Below are 16,363 nucleotides of genomic sequence, written 5' to 3'. Positions count from 1 at the left end.
GCAGCACAACCCAACAGCTCCATTTCCGTAACTTATGGAGCCTTTGTCCTGCGTGACTTTTTAGGGAAAGAAAACCCAAACAAACTGAAGAGCAGCCCCTCATCCTCCTCTCCTGGGGTTTTCTTGCTCTCCCCTGCCCTTGTGAAAATTAAAACCCTCCTGAGGAGCACAGCAGAGCCTGAAGCCATCACTGCCCTTTCTGAGTCCTCTCCTCAGGACATTTCAAACCTCTTCTGACAAGGCTTTAGAGAGAAACAGAAAAAGCAGATTTACATCCTGTGCTGTGCATTCACCAATTCAGGCACTGCTGCCTTCCTCCAGCTCTCTGTGCTGGTGGAAAAGCTTGGCTGGCTCTGGACATTGGGATATCCTCCAAATCCAAAATCCACTTTACCTGATCAGCACGGTGGGGCAGGCAAACAAAGCCGCTCGCTGTGCTCCACACATTGCACCTGAATGGATCTTTATGCTGAGATATGGAAAGAAGGAAAGGGCTTGGCAAAAGAAGACACTCTGGGACCGAAACCAGTTCAGTGCTGGCACGAAAACCAGTGACAAAGCACTGTGGAAAAATACAAACCAGGAGCTGAGGAGAGGCTGCAAGCAAATCCTGCCACCACCTGCGATCCCTACGGAACTCAGCGCTCCGCCAGCTAAATGACATTTTGGAATTAATTGCTGGATTCCAAATGACCACGAGCAGTTGTCCTGTTTGTAAAGCAATCTGCTGTTGGGTAAAGTGCTGATTTGGAAGATCAGGCTCTCCTATCTCTACAAACGCATGCTCCAAGGGAAAACATCCAACAGCTCAGGGTCTCCCAAGCAGAGCATGTTTTGGGGAGATAGGGAAGCAAGCCATGGCACCAACAAATCCTAGGTTAAGCTTCTCCCCTTGTTATTTATTGTTTCTATGATATGCTCCTTCAGCACCGAGAGCCACACTCCTCCCTCCAATGCCCTTGAGCCCGGGGAGAGCTGCTCCCACTTCCCAGCAGCAGCATTTCCTTAAGCACTGGGCAATTTGGAGAGCAAGCTGCAATCCAGGAGCAGCACAGCGCTGAGAGGGCCCTGTGGGTTTGGCTGCACTCCACAGCCAGTCAGGAGCTCAGCGGAAGGAATCCAAAAGCAGGATAAAGCCACAGTTAACCACACACCTTAGTGCTCCATATGAACTCACAGTTTTAGCAAGCACACCCTGTCCCATCAGCTGAGCTCTGACCTGCAGCTGGAACTGAAAACACAAAATTATCTAGTTCTGTTACCTTCTCCTCATTATGTGTCTCGTTCAGATGACTTGAAGCTTTTCTCTCTGGTTTGTTTTTTTTTCCTCCCATTTCAATGTATTTCTGGTATTCTGGTATAAAAAAAGCACCTCTATGGAAACAGCAAGCAGCAATTTATAAAAATGACTTATGATTCTTACTGAGTGCTTTATTTGACTACTATACTATCAAATCACAATGTGGCATTTAACGAACAGAAGATCTGAGTCAGACAGAAAACCATCCTCACAAGAGCACAAAACAAGGCAAGCATAGCTAATGCTGTAGTAGTAGAACTTTGGATATTTTAGGAGGAAAACCTAAGCACAACCACCCCAGCAAACCCCCAAACAAACCACCTTCCAGCCCTCTCAGGCAGCCCTTTCCACACGAGATAAATATCAGGCAGCTGATGATTCATTAGTCAAGGCAGTCTATTAAGGGCTAATAGAAACGAAAACAGATTTGAAACTGTCAAAAACACACAAAAGCTTTGACCATGGAAAAGCCAAATTTCAATGAGAATTCAGGAGACATAATGGGCAGAGGAAAGATCTCTTCTTGTCAGAAAATATTGATTATTGTCCCAATCAAGGCGGAGCTTAGCACACATTTGAAACTAAAAATCCTACATAAACAAGCAGCAAGTAGGTAAGTGGTTAGGCAGAAGATCCTGCTTGCCTAGGTCCTGGCATCACTCAGCCTTTTGGGATGAAACATTAGAAACTGCGCTAATTGAAATGGGCAAGCTAAGAACAGTTAAGCTCAAAGAGAAGCTGGGTGTCTCCAGCCAACCAAGGGCACTGCCAACACTTCTCCCAAACCCTTCCCCTGGGAGGCTGTGGCTGCTCCATCCCCAGAAATGTTCAAAGCCAGGTTGGACAGGGCTTGGAGCAACCTGCGATACAGCAAGGTGTCCCTGCCTGCAAAATCCACCCAGACACGTCAAAAGACCATCAGATCTCAACTACCAACCTTCAGCTTGACGTGATACACCCCATAACCACTGAAACCTTTCTAACCAACCCCACTGAAGTCCCCGGTTTTATTTGGCAGCTGGATACAGCCTCTCCTCGGTCTCGGCTGCCTGTTGTACAAAGATGTCCTACAGAAGGAACTGAGCGTTGCAAAACCCAGCCCATGATCACTGAAGAGACAGCATGAAAATCACTTCAAAATTTACATTCTGATTGTAACTCAACCCACAACAACTGAGATGTAGAGAGCAAGCACAGCTTTAGCGACCAGAGAGGCACCAGGCACAAATCCAATCAATATTTGGATATGAACTTCCCCACCAAGGTCTGTTTTTCTAGAATCACTTTTTCTGCTTGGGCAGCGCACGGAGATCTTCTTGTCTCGGGTGCCATGGGAAAAGCGTACGCTGGCAGCAGAAGGAATGCCAGGTTTGAGGAATAATGGCACTGAAAAAGCAGGGGAGCACAGTGTCCTCAAAACACCGCGCTGACCATTCACATGGTGAAAGCAATGTGTCCCTCCACTGTTCCCAACACCTTTTTCCTAAAAACTCTCAGCAATGCTCTCAAGAGCTGCGTGGAGTTAACTGGAGACAAACCCTAGGACAACGCAGCACCACACACAGTCCTGCTCAGGGCCCTTTTTAGGGCAAACTGGGACCATTAATTACCAGGGTCGATCTCACTGGCGCTCAGTCCCTATGAACACCGCAGGACTTTCAGAGTCTAAAACACTTCTGTGGGCACGAATCCCACCACAAGTGTTCGTCTAACTCTTGGTGACAGTCTGAGCCTGCACAGAAGGGCATCACCCTGGCGTACACAGCAGTACAGGAAAACCCTGCGTCCCTGGAGAGCTGAGAGCCTGCTCTGCTACCAGCACTAGGAGGGAGGCTGTGCATGCAGGGATGGGAATTGCCAGGGGAAGCCAGGCAGGGTTAGATGCAGGTCAAACAGCTGGAAGAGGTCTAGGAAAGAAGGCACAGGAGAGGAGGATATGCTGGGGAAAGAGCAAAGTAGTAAAAGAAGTTACTGAAAAAATTCACTACAGCAGGGATACACAGTGCAAGGAAAGCCACCTTTCCCTCTCCTTTAGGGATCAGAGGCACCACATGGAAATCCAATCATTCCTCAGTAGGAACTTCCCTACCAAAATCCCGGGTGGAAGATGAAGGCATGACAGAAACGCCTTTTTTCAATGGCTGGGACAGGAGGAGGCAGAGCTGCCCTGCCTGGGAAGCACTGGAAAAGGCACAGGGCTGTCACTGGCTCCTGGGGCTGTCACCGGCCCCTGGGGGCTGTCACCGGCCCCTGGGGGCTGTCACTAGCTCCTGGGACTGTCACCGGTCTATAGGGTTGTCACTGGCCCCTGGGTGCTGTCACTGGCTCCCTCCCTCAATTCCTGGCCCTGCCCGTGCCAGCCCCTCGCTGACCCCACCCCAGCCCCACGCTGACCCCACACTCCAGCCCCTCGCTGACCCCACACCCCAGCCCCTCACTGACCCCACCCCAGCCCCTCTCTAACCCCACACTCCAGCCCCTCGCTGACCCCACACCCCAGCCCCACGCTGACCCCACACCCCAGCCCCACTCTGACCCCACACCCCAGCCCCTCACTGACCCCACCCCAGCCCCTCTCTAACCCCACACTCCAGCCCCTCGCTGACCCCACACTCCAGCCCCTCGCTGACCCCACACCCCAGCCCCTCGCTGACCCCACACTCCAGCCCCTCGCTGACCCCACACTCCAGCCCCACGCTGACCCCACACTCCAGCCCCACGCTGACCCCACACTCCAGCCCCACGCTGACCCCACACCCCAGCCCCTCGCTGACCCCACACCCCAGCCCCATGCTGACCCCACACTCCAGCCCCTCGCTGACCCCACACTCCAGCCCCTCACTAACCCCACACCCCAGACCCTCGCTGACCCCACACTCCAGCCCCACACTGACCCCACACTCCAGCCACACTCTGACCCCACACCCCAGCCCCTCACTGACCCCACACTCCAGCCCCACACTGACCCCACACCCCAGCCCCACGCTGACCCCACACCCCAGCCCCACGCTGACCCCACACCCCAGCCCCACGCTGACCCCACACTCCAGCCCCACTCTGACCCCACACTCCAGCCCCTCGCTGACCCCACCCCAGCCCCTCTCTAACCCCACACTCCAGCCCCTCGCTGACCCCACACCCCAGCCCTTGCTGATCCCACACCCCAGCCCCACACTGACCCCACACTCCAGCCCCACGCTGACCCCACACTCCAGCCCCTCGCTGACCCCACACTCCAGCCCCACACTGACCCCACACCCCAGCCCCACTCTGACCCCACACCCCAGCCCCACTCTGACCCCACACCCCAGCCCCTCGCTGACCCCACACCCCAGCCCCTCCCTGACCCCACACCCCAGCCCCACTCTGACCCCACACTCCAGCCCCTCGCTGACCCCACACTCCAGCCCCACTCTGACCCCACACCCCAGCCCTACTCTGACCCCACACCCCAGCCCCTCACTGACCCCACACCCCAGCCCCTCACTGACCCCACACCCCAGCCCCTCGCTGACCCCACACCCCAGCCCCACTCTGACCCCACACTCCAGCCCCACACTGACCCCACACTCCAGCCCCACGCTGACCCCACACTCCAGCCCCACTCTGACCCCACACCCCAGCCCCACTCTGACCCCACACTCCAGCCCCACACTGACCCCACACCCCAGCCACCCCTGCCTGACACAGAGCCAAGCCAAACTTCCCAATCCCGGGCAGCTGGTCCCGATAAGGCACTGAAGTACCCCAGACGAACCTCTCACGTGCTGACAAGCCTTAAACTGACAGCCCGAGAGCTGAGGAAAGGTGTTTCACGTGCTCAGGTGCTGTTCTGAAGGGATAAACCACCCAGGTTTTATTCCTGGAGCTAGGATGGACTTTGTATCACCGGGGAGTTGTTGCTAACTCCTGTGGATAATTTTTAAATGAAATGCTGCCTTAATGGAAATGTAATTTTACAGAAGGAAAAAGTGATTTCTTATGGGAAGGTTTCATGGGAGCTTGTTTCTGAAAAAGGTGGAGTCTTTACTGAAATAAAAGAAAAACTCTGGAGTGCATTCCAATGGAGCAGCATTCCAATCTCTCCCCACCACAGACACACCACAGTGAGTTCCCAGCTGTGAAAGGTAAAACAAGATTCATTTATTATTTGCTTACCCAGGGGATCTCACTGCCTCAAGCCCCAGTGCTAATGGGCTTTTACATCCTCTTATGATGAGGAATGTGAAATACTTCCCTACAAGGCAAACAAGCTTTAATTCCCAAAAGCGTGACCCTGTTTAGAACTACTCAAAGAATTTTTAAAAAGGCCTAAAAATCAAAAAAATCACAAAGCAGGGCAACAAGCAAGGCAAAAATCTTCAGGGGGCAGATGCTTCTCCCTACGGTGATGCACTCCCCACCCTTCTGTGCTCCTGATGACACATTTGTGCCTGCAGAACTTGTTCACTTCCAGATCCCTGCACCTCTCTTCCGAAATGTGGAAATCACTTTTTACCTACAATCACTGGGAGTTTTTCTCAGCTTCAGCAGTGTAATTTTCCTCCTCCAAAAAGCCTCACACCAGCTACTGCATCATCTACTTCACGTTAATCATCACAGCTGGTAATGGACTGTAATACCGTGCACACGCTCATTTCTTTGTATATCCATCAATAAAAATGGTATTTCTGCATGGTTTATATATATGTACGCACACAAACACATTATAATAAGAGTCGCTGTTACAAAAATCACGGAAATATCTGCTCACAGTTAAAAAAATATGTTTGTTGCTGGTTTTAACAAGAAAAATTCACCTGCACGCTTCTCCTGGCGTTCTCTGAGCAGTGAATCAGGAGAAATTAGGTATCAATTTTATAGCACCTTTCCAAAAGCGGGCAGAAGCGGGGATAAGTGCCACTCACTGCCCATTCACTTCTGCCTTTACTGCAAATCCAAGCTGCACTCTGCAGGCACGGCTGTATGGGTTTTATGAGGGCAAGTGCCCACTCTCAGGCAGACGTTCCCGTGCTAGTGACTCATGTGCCCGTGGTTTATTCCGTGCTGGAAGCGCTGCAATTAGCACCAGCGCTCCCTCCCCGCTCCCCGTGCTTCAGGGGAGGAAGGAGGATCCAAGCCCGGGGCTGCTCCAGCTCTCTGAGCCTTCCAGGTCCTCAACCAGAACAATGCAGAGGCCCTGCTTTCATCTCCGCACGCTCACAGTTGTTTGCTCTTCGCCGCAGGGAACCAGAATTCCACCGCAATTCTTTTTCCAGCGTCTCAGTTCTCTCCCTCGCTTCTCCCTGGCCAGAAAGTGGCACTCATGTGACCCATCCCCGCTACCTGTTTGCCAGGATATTGTCTCAGCAGGCATTCCCAGTCCCTGAGTCAGGAGCTAAAATAATAAGGTTTAATGTTTTAAGCAAGTGGTTCAGGAGCATAAAGCAAACAGACGCTCGGGGAATTTTAACTGCTTTGTGACTGAGCCTTTGGGGTTTATGGCCTGCAGTTTTTCCATACACCTGGGAGATCCGGATTGCTTTTAGGGTTTGGGGTGTTTTTATTAAGGAGAGAGAGGTTCTCACATATTCCTGTGATTCTGGAAATTAGGTCTATCAAAAGCATTCTCAATTACAGAGAGGCTGTAAAATTTAAAAAGCTGTAAAATTGCATTATCATAAACTGCTTAAGAGAGTATTAAGGAGTCTGGAAATGACTTCTTCGTGCCAATCCTTGAAAGTGGACACCTAAAGACTGAGTTCCTCTTGTCTATAAACACAATTCTTCCAGCACAAATCCTAACCCAGATGTTTGTGCAACAGGTAAGTCTCTGCTGCCATTAAAGCTGCTTTTCCCAAATAACGTTTTTGGAAGGGATCACTTGGCTTTACTGAAATGTGAACTAAACCACAAGAAATTCCATCCCAACATGAGAAAGCTTCTCTCCATGGAGGGTGGCCAAGCCCTGGAACTCTGTCCAGGGAGGGTGTGGGGTCTCCTTCTGCAGAGACATGCCAGACCCACCTGGAGGCATTCCTGTGTCACCAACTGCAGGTGACCCTGCCTTGGCAGGGGGCTGGACTGGGTCATCTCCAGAGGTCCCTTCCAATCCCCTGGGATTCTGGGAATGCACGGAGTTGAGCATCTCAGAAGCACCTTTAAACCCACCACACGTTCACACCTGCATTCTCTGATGAACTTCTATAAGCAACGCTTTTCTTCTACACCAGCCACTACCCAGCAACTCAGTTTTCTCTTGAGCTCTTTTCTCTTTGCACTTTTAAGTTGCGTCCTTAAGAGCATGGTTAGAGTTTGCTGAAAGACATTAAACCAGCACAAGACAGGCTGGGGATGGAGAACAGCTCCCAAGGACTCACGCTTTGCCTGCTTTACAGAAACATCCAGCTGGGTCCCAAAACACATCCCTGAAGGAACCAACACACTCATCTGCACTTGGCCGGACAGCTTGTGAGCAGCAGCGAGAGAGAACTCAAAGGAAAAGTTAACACATGCATACCAGACGGGCAGGAATTTCTAAATTGACCCAAAAGTGTTTCCTCGTCCCTGGAAGTGTCCAAGGCCAGGCTGGACAGGGCTTGGAGTGACCTGGGATAGTGGAAGGTCTCCCTGGCTGTGAGAAGAGCTTTAAACCCTTCCAAGCCAAACCATTCCAGGCTTCTAAGCAGCACAGCTTTGAAATAATTCAAATACCCAGTTCAGAAGGATTCCAATACACAGTATTTTCTCTCAACATGGTGCACTGCATTAATGTCAATTTTGCACAGTTGTTGTCCCCCTATCCCTGAAAAAAAGGGATGCTAAAACAAGTGAGGCAACACTTAAGAGGGACCGCACTTCCAGACCAACACTGACACAGGCAGGAAAAAATTCCTCATCCGAAGCCCTTACAGGACCCATCCATTCTCCTGAGGACACCACATCATACCATACATACGTCTGCATTGACGTACACTCTATATTATGTTGTTATCTGTGTATTTTATGAGCTGTCCACAACGCCTTATGTAACGGATCCCTGTTTAATATGGAACGCCGTGTCCATCGCCGCGGCGAGCCCGGCCATTCTCCCGGGCGGCGAAAAACACCCACGGGGACCCCGGTGGGGAACGCTCCTAAACCCGGCCGTCTGAGCACGGCACCGGGGGGCTCCTTGCTGCCGGAGAACCATTTTGCGAGAGATGCCGGGGAGGGATAATTCCCTAGGGAACCGCGGCAGCCCGACCCGGCATCTTTGGGGCAGCGCAGGGTCACCCCCCGGCGCCTCGCCCGCAGCACGGACACCCAGCCCGTCCGTGCGGCTCCGCGCGTCCCTCGCCCCGCTGCCGCGGCACTCACCGCCTCCGAGTCTTCAAACCCATGCAGGTACAAGTTGTCGTACATGGAGAGCCGGTGCGGGGGCCGGTGCGGGGCCGGAGGGCCGGGGAGCGCGGCGGCGGAGCGCGGTGAGGCGGCGGGGCCGAGCTCCCTGAGCGCTGCGGCGGCGCCGCCTCCCCCCCGCCCGCCCCGCCGCTTCCCGCCCGCCGCGCCGCCGCCTCCCATTGGCCGAGACGCGCGGCCGCCGCCGCGCCATTGGCCGGAACGCGCGGCCGCCGCCGCGCCATTGGCTGGGACGCGCGGCCGCCGCCGCGCCATTGGCTGAGACGCGCCGGCCGCGAGCGGCGCTGCGCGCGGGCGCCGCCTCACGGCGCCTCACGGGCGGATGGCGGCGGCCAGCAAGGCTGCGGTGCCTTCTTATTCGTAATAAAACTGCTTTGCAATAAAACAATACCGTATAGTGTAGAGAAGGCGGAGGTGAGTTCTCATTAATGCATATAAATATCTCCAAAATATGCTGGTGCCAGGCTCGGTTCAGTTGTGTCAGTGACAGGCTGAGGAGCAATGGCCATAAAATAAAACACAAGTTCCAGCTCAACATGAGGAAAACCATCTTCCCATGAGGGTGAAAGAGCACTGGAACTGCTGCCCAGAGTCCTTCCAACAGCTGGACACATTCCTGTGCCACCGGCTCCAGGTGACCCTGGTTGGACTGGATGGTCTCCAGAGGTCCCTTCCAGCCCAATTCTGGGATTTATTTACAATAAAATACAGCCTTTCTTCTTCAAGATTCCAGAGAACAGCAGGTGGTTTCCATGGAAAACCATCTGTCCACCCCCCAACAATATTTGGAAACAATTAAACCCTGAATACACTAAGACTGAACACTAAGAATTAACAGAAAACTCACACACACACAGTATCTGGAAGCAAGAAAACCAAATCCTAAACACCAAGAATTAGAAGAACAGGAGTTTGAACCTGATTTACAACTAAATTAAGAAACAAAACCTCTAAGCAGGTGCCTCCTGGAGCTCTACAAATTAAACGTCTGGCGTAACACTACGTGATTAAAAAGTCAATAAATAATTAAACACTAATGACAGAACTAATTTACAATTTACTTCCCATCCTTATTAAAACAATTACTTAAAATCTCATCTTCAACAACGCTGCCGTTTCACAGACGCTTCCTATTTGTGTTTTCCATTTGCTCCATCCACTTTTCCTTCCAAAAGCTTCCTTCGGTTCTGCAAATTGCCACTAATCCCATGGGAAGTGTCCAACAGGCACATGAAGCAAAGCCAAAGGTGCTGTGAATATTCCCACATTCACAGTTTCTTACAAATTCAATTGAAGATTCCCCAAAGAATTTACTAATTCTCATGGAGCAGGATCTCAGCTTCCAAGATGATCTTTAAAATGTTCATAAAACTCCCAATCCGGGAGTTAATTTTTATAGCCTGTTCTACAGAGTTCTTGAAGACCTGTGATGTTCCAGATTGAAAGAATCAACTACGAGAATCATTGGTCAGCTCAAAATTTAAAAAAAAAAAAAAAAAAAAAGGCTGTGAAATCACAAGATGAAGGGGGAAAAAAGTGAACTTCACACAGATTCTTAATAAAACAACTTAATTCGGAAGGCAGGGGAATCACTATTTGATTTCCAGACCTTACATTTCACACTGTCCTTTTAAGAGGTTATTAAAAATATATATTTAATGACTCAACTCAAAAGGCCCCTAAAAGATGCTATAAAAATACAAATCCCTGTAATACAGAGGAATTCTAAATCAAAGGCTGCTTTGAATATTACGAGGTAATTTATCCAAGAAACACACACCGAGGTGAGGGAGGAAGACACCCAGCTCTTTTAAGTTGACTGGGAATATACAAATATACTAAGTAATATATAAAAATAGAAATACAATAAATATGCTGAGGGAACAGGGGGCTGAATGGAGCTGGTATTATCCAGCAGGGAATTTCACCGTTCAGGCCGCTGGCCAACACTACAGAAACGATCTGGAATGGGTAAAGACCTGAAATGGGCCTTGTTAAAGTCTAAACTTCAAAAAAACGGCGTTTTTTGAATGGCTTCAGTTGCTGCATTATTCATTTTTTTAAATAGCATTCATTGACGATGGTAATCGGAGCCCACAACTCCACGTTTCCAAGGGCACAGGAGATTTTGAAGGAGATGTAAATGAAGACCACGACTCATCCAAAACTTTTAATGCCCAACAAGTCACTGAGGATATAAACCAGACTAAAATATCTTCAGGTTGGAGGTGGTGGGAAGAGAAGGGCTCGGAAGTCAGAACACTTTGAGTATTCAGTCCTCCAAAATTCTTGGCTTCCTCCAAATCCTCTGCTGCCATTAGAGATTATTCACATCCTCTTTATTTTTAATTAGAGTACAAAGGAAATCTCTCCGAGACGTGCATCCACCTATCCCAAAATATCCATTATTCAGTCAGCCCTGAGCTACCCAAACGTGGGAACACTGGGGGCTGTTTTTTTCCGAGGGCGTGAATACAGAACCAGAGGAAATTTTCTTTCCAGCCCGATCTAATGATTCCTCAATCAAATGCCAGCACTCGTGCGGCTCTTTCAGGAGCTGGAGCAATGAACTATTTGCATAAACACACTGAAGTGCTGCTGGAATAAATAAACGCGCAGGATCCAGATTGCCAAGGCAAGGGAACGCCTCGGCACCGCACTGCGCCAAGCCGGGATGGGAGTCAGCAACTTCTCCCTTCTCCCGACTTCAACAAATTCCACTTCCACCTGGGATTTGGCGGAGTGGAGCAGCGGCACTGCCTCTTTTCCTGAAGCAGCAGAACCCCGAGGCCAACACAGCCGAGTCCTTTACGGCCTCTCCCCACGCTCACATCAAGTCCTGGTCCCGGATTCCTGACATTACTTTGGGATAATGAGGCAGAACCCCCCCAGAAGGCGAGGGCACATTAACAAAGAGCATTTGTGGTTGCGTTAAAAGCAGGCTTGGATATGGAGCCGCTCCTTCCAGCTCACAGAGGGCTCCAAAATCCACAGTCTCCATCAGCACCCTCCTCACAAACACTGACTTTGGGTTCCATCTTCCCCCGCCTGGATTCCGGGGCGTGCTGAGGAAAATTGCTCTCCCCTCTGGGAAGCTGCTTCTTGTTGACCTCAGCAGAAGAGCCCAGGGATGGATTTCATTAATGGGAAGGGAAAGGACGGTCAGCCATCTCCAGCAATCCACCTCGCTTCCATCCGTGGGAAGGAGGCCAGTTCCTCACTCCCCTAAATTACCTGGCACAGCCCCACTCCCTGCCCCTTCTCCCTCTAAAGCAATTTCTCTGCCTCTCTCCCTCCTCCTCTGTTTTATAGGAGAGACTAGGTAAGAATCTGGTGCAGTGACAGCAGCTTCTGCCTTGGGTGGAGGCACGGCCAGGAGAACCTCCTGAGATCCCCTCTAACCCTGTTTTCCAGCAGAATGGGATGGCGTCTGTGGGACTTGGAAGTCCTTGAAGCCACCAGAGGAATGGGGACGTATTTCTGCTTCGAAAGAGAGGAGGATTGTGCTGTTTGGGATATATCCTGGCACAGAGGATTCGGTGAAATTTCAGGTTTTATTCGAACAGACTGGGTGGACGGCGTGCTATTTAATCCTTGGAATTTCAAGTAATAAATTAGTCTGGTCTAATTTGACAGTTCTTCTGGAGGAAGCGAGGTGCCACCTATCCTAAAACACATTTACCCGACACTGTTATATAAAGGCTGCTATAATTAAAGAGTGTGAAGGCTGGGTTGTCACTTCCTCTTGGTTGGAAGCACCTCCAGTGAGAGGTAACTGGGCTACACTTGTAGGTACCCTCTATATTTAACGAGCTGTGAAATGCCTCTTTCCCACGTGGAGATCTGCAGGAAGCCGAGCTGCAGGGCAGCCAGGGCCTTCCAGAGGGTTTTTCATCGGGAAGAGTGGATGATGCCCAGCCCCTGAGGCAGGCACGGATGTGCTCCAAGGGTTCAACAACTCCAAACAGCTCCAACTGGCGTGCAGGATTGAGCGGAGCAAATCCCAGATCACCTCAGGAACTGTGCAGGAACGGCCCTGTGTGAGCACAGGCATCCCTCTGGAGCTTGGAATGAAGGATCTACACGGATCCACGGGCAATCACAGGGATAGCCCCGGACACCGACCACAGCGATCTCCCTCCAGCAGCTCCCGCTGTCCTCCAGGCTGCTGAGAAGGTCCAAAATATAGAGTCACGCCCCAGGCACCACTCCAAAAAGCCAGAGTGGATTTGTGGCTGGAGTTGTGTCAGATTTCCTTGCTGGAAGGGAGATTTGGGGGGGGAGTTCTGTTTTTAGGGAAGATCCACATTTTTATCTGCCGTGCCAAAAACCATCTGGGCCAAAGGATTAAGCACTTGTTTTATTCCTTATTTTAAGCTCCTCCGCTTTCCTTATGAATGTTAATCAATCTCCTTAGCTGCCATAAGTGCTGATGCCGAGTTTCTTTAGCCTGCAACTGTTGGAATGATGGGAAACGCTCTCTAAAAGCCAATTACAAACTTTATGGGAAGCTGCTGCTGTTTCACCCGAGCAGGAAAAGGCATCCTGGAAACCCCATCAATACTGGAACACCCCCACCAGGGCTGCAGTCATCCCCCTGGGACTGGGAACAGCAAAGCTGCGGGGAGAAGGAGCACTGGAAGTGTGCTGGGAATGTGCCAGGACATCCCATTACTGAAGATCCAACCTCTACAGAGCAATGAACCGAAAGATTTTCCAGCCTCAGAACAGACAAACAGCCCAGGAAGCTCCTGGGCGGTGTTAATTTCCCAGGTGCATTTAAATATTTGCAGTTTTACCAGCGAGCACTCATGAAAAGGTTGCTTGAAATGTATTTTTTGATGAATTACGATTATCATGTAATAGTTCTTTAGAGAAAACAAAGCCTTGAGTGGGCAAAAAGACAACCCTGCGAGCTAAAATGAAAATCCAGCTTCAGTGAAATACAGGATCTCATGGAGATTTTTTTTTTCTTTAGCTAAACTTGTAAAACTACACATTTTATTTTGTTTTTAGGTTCAAGGAGTAGTACAAAGGGTGTCTTTAGAAGAGTCAGACACAGAGCTTTTAAATCCCTGTGCTAAGAAGAATTTGCTGTTCCTGGTAAGATGTTAAAAGAACAAATAAATAAATAGATAAATAAATAAATAAAAACTAGGCAGACACAGCTCAACTTCATCTCCAGTGTGCTGCTTCCCCTCGGGATTTTACAGGAATGCTTTGATGAGGCTGCTGATTTTATTGCCTTTGCCTTTGCTTTATAATCCAATTACCATAGGCTGCAACACAGCACTTGGAATTTCATGGCTGGAAGCTCCTCAGCTCCCTGCAGTAGATTTCCACGACTCCCATCCAAGTGGAGAACCTGATCCAGAAACAACAGATCAATGAAGGAGGAACCACCTGTCCAACCCGATTTCTCGAAATATTTAGCCAGAGTACTTGGGGAGCTGAGTTGAGAAGAACAAATATTCATGGCTTTAGCTCTGCATATTTAAGTGAGTTGTGCTCCTTCCTGTCAAGTCTCTGGGAGACCTCTCCTTATGTACCTGATAAACGATGACTGTGATGTTCTCACCATCCAGGAGCAGAACGCACAGTCTGTGGAAAAATCCTGGGAACGATGACTCCTCATCTTCCTGACAGAGCTGCCCTGGAACGCATCAAAACCCCATTTCTGTATTTCTGTTTCTCCGTTGGAGAGGCTCACTCCCTTCCACTGGCAATTCCTGAAGGAAGCATTTCCAGGAGAAGGACTCAGGGTCTTGCCAGCGAGGTGGGGTGGCTCAAAACAGACACCCAGATGCCAAAAAATCCTCCCTGCTCCTCGCTCTGCTCTGCCTGCAGGGACAGCAGTGACTCGGGACAGGACAGGGATTCAGGGGTGCCCGGGCACTGCCATCCTCCCACAGGGCCAGGAGGGAGTCTGGGATGAACGGAGCCACCCCTGCTCTGCTCAGGGGGAGAAACACCTGCAATTCTCCCTTCACCTGGATACTCCACTGCCAGCAGCTCTGCGTGAGTCCTTTTACAAACCCGAGGCAGTTCGGAGGGACTGAAAAGAAATTCTGCCTTTGCCCGACAAAGGAGGGAAAATATCAGATCTGAAATCCACATGTAGTTCACAGAATCCCCAAATCCCAGAATGGTTTGGTTGGGAGGGACCTTAAAGCTCATCTCATTCCACCCCTGCCGTGGGCACGGACACCTTCCACAGACCAGGCTGCTCCAAGCCCCAGAAACTTGATTAAATCAGGTCATTTCTGATGCTCTGAACACTTATAAAAAATCTAATATTTTTCCCTCTGACTCTTGCATGCAGGTTCAGACCTGCATTTTCCCTGATCTCTCAAACCCTGCATTAAAACAAGAACAGAACCATTAGTTTATTCCAGTCTTTTAGAGCATCCCTACAGAGATCACTTAAAAACTCCCAAACTCTAAATAAACTGCTGAAAGTTCTGTCCTAGATCTGAAGCTGCCCACGAGGCAGGAAGCAAAAACGAGGAATAAATAGGAAGGCATTAATAGTCAGTGTCTAATATTTTCTGTGCCCCCAAAAAAGTTGGGGGACTTTTATTTCCGTTATATTTCAAGCGAGAATTGGAGATCGCTCGAGAGCAAGAAATGGAAAAATTCAGCCTGAGCAGCTCAGCCTGCCAGAGTCACAGGCAGAAACCAGAATATTCTAATTGGGAGTGTGGAGAATAATAACTAATGGCAGCTCTGCCGTCGCTGCCTATAATCACCATGAGCAATAGAGGAGCGGATCAGAACCTCATGTTCTCAGCAGTTAATTCAGCGCCCAGATGAGGGAGCGCGGAATTAAAAGGTGATAGAACTCAAAATTCAGAAAAGGACGTATTTATCCCAACTGGAGAAAAAGCCCAGGCTCTCTCAGAATGATGAACTTGGAAGTTTACCCTTAAAAAAAGATTGGATGTGAACTGGAATATTGTTGGAACCCTGGTCACTGAAAAACTTAGACTTTCTGTGCTAACAAGCGCTAAACCCCCAAGAAAACGCTACATTTAAACTTTAAAAAAAGCTTCCAAAATTAAATAATAAAACTAAAATTATAAAGGTATAATTTAAATAATATATCATATCACGGAGTAAAAACCTTCAAATTTAAACATTTAAAATATAGTAATATATATATAAAGCAAAATAAAAAAATTAAAACAAAAACGAATCCTTCTTTTTCACTTTTTTCTTCATAAATCTAAGTCATATTTTATAATTAAATAAAAAATCCACGTTACAAAACACAAATAGTTAATTATTAAGGCAAAAGTAAAAATAATCAAAATATTTCTTAATTAAACAATTTATCCTTAAAAAGCATTAAAAAATACAACTCCATTTTTAAATTTATTAACTTAAAATACTATAAAACACACCATTTACACACCTGTAATAGAAATAAAAACCAATAAACACCTAAATCCAAACCAAAAAAAAAAAATACCATCTCACACATTTAATCCCAACCCTAACAAAAAAAAAGAAAAAATAAAACACGACAAGAATATGACACCTGCTGTAGCTCGTGCATAGCAAAATTTAGGGATAAAGGTAAAGCTTTGACTTTCAGCCTTGATCCCTTGGGTTTAGGAAGGGACCTCAAGTTGATTTTTTTTTTTCCAGATGTATTTTCCACTGCATTTTATTCTGCTGTGA

At 49.0% G+C, this 16,363-nt stretch overlaps 1 protein-coding gene across 8 annotated transcripts in view; it reads right to left on the bottom strand.

Annotated features, from left to right (window-relative positions):
* Positions 1–16,363, bottom strand: part of CACNB4 (calcium voltage-gated channel auxiliary subunit beta 4) — an 82,352-nt gene that overhangs the window by 41,513 nt on the left and 24,476 nt on the right. The window contains exon 1 of one of the 8 annotated variants that reach the window (XM_058421285.1): positions 8,639–8,760. The exons of the other annotated variants lie outside the window; for them this stretch is intronic. Coding sequence (XP_058277268.1) covers positions 8,639–8,683 — 45 coding nt within the window. The 5' untranslated portion in view covers positions 8,684–8,760. Of the gene's footprint in view, positions 1–8,638; positions 8,761–16,363 lie in introns of those variants that run through there. 8 annotated transcript variants of the gene reach the window in all.

Source organism: Hirundo rustica, chromosome 7, assembly GCF_015227805.2.
Source record: "Hirundo rustica isolate bHirRus1 chromosome 7, bHirRus1.pri.v3, whole genome shotgun sequence".
NCBI classification, from domain to species: domain Eukaryota; kingdom Metazoa; phylum Chordata; class Aves; order Passeriformes; family Hirundinidae; genus Hirundo; species Hirundo rustica.
This window is presented reverse-complemented; position numbering and strand designations above follow the sequence as displayed.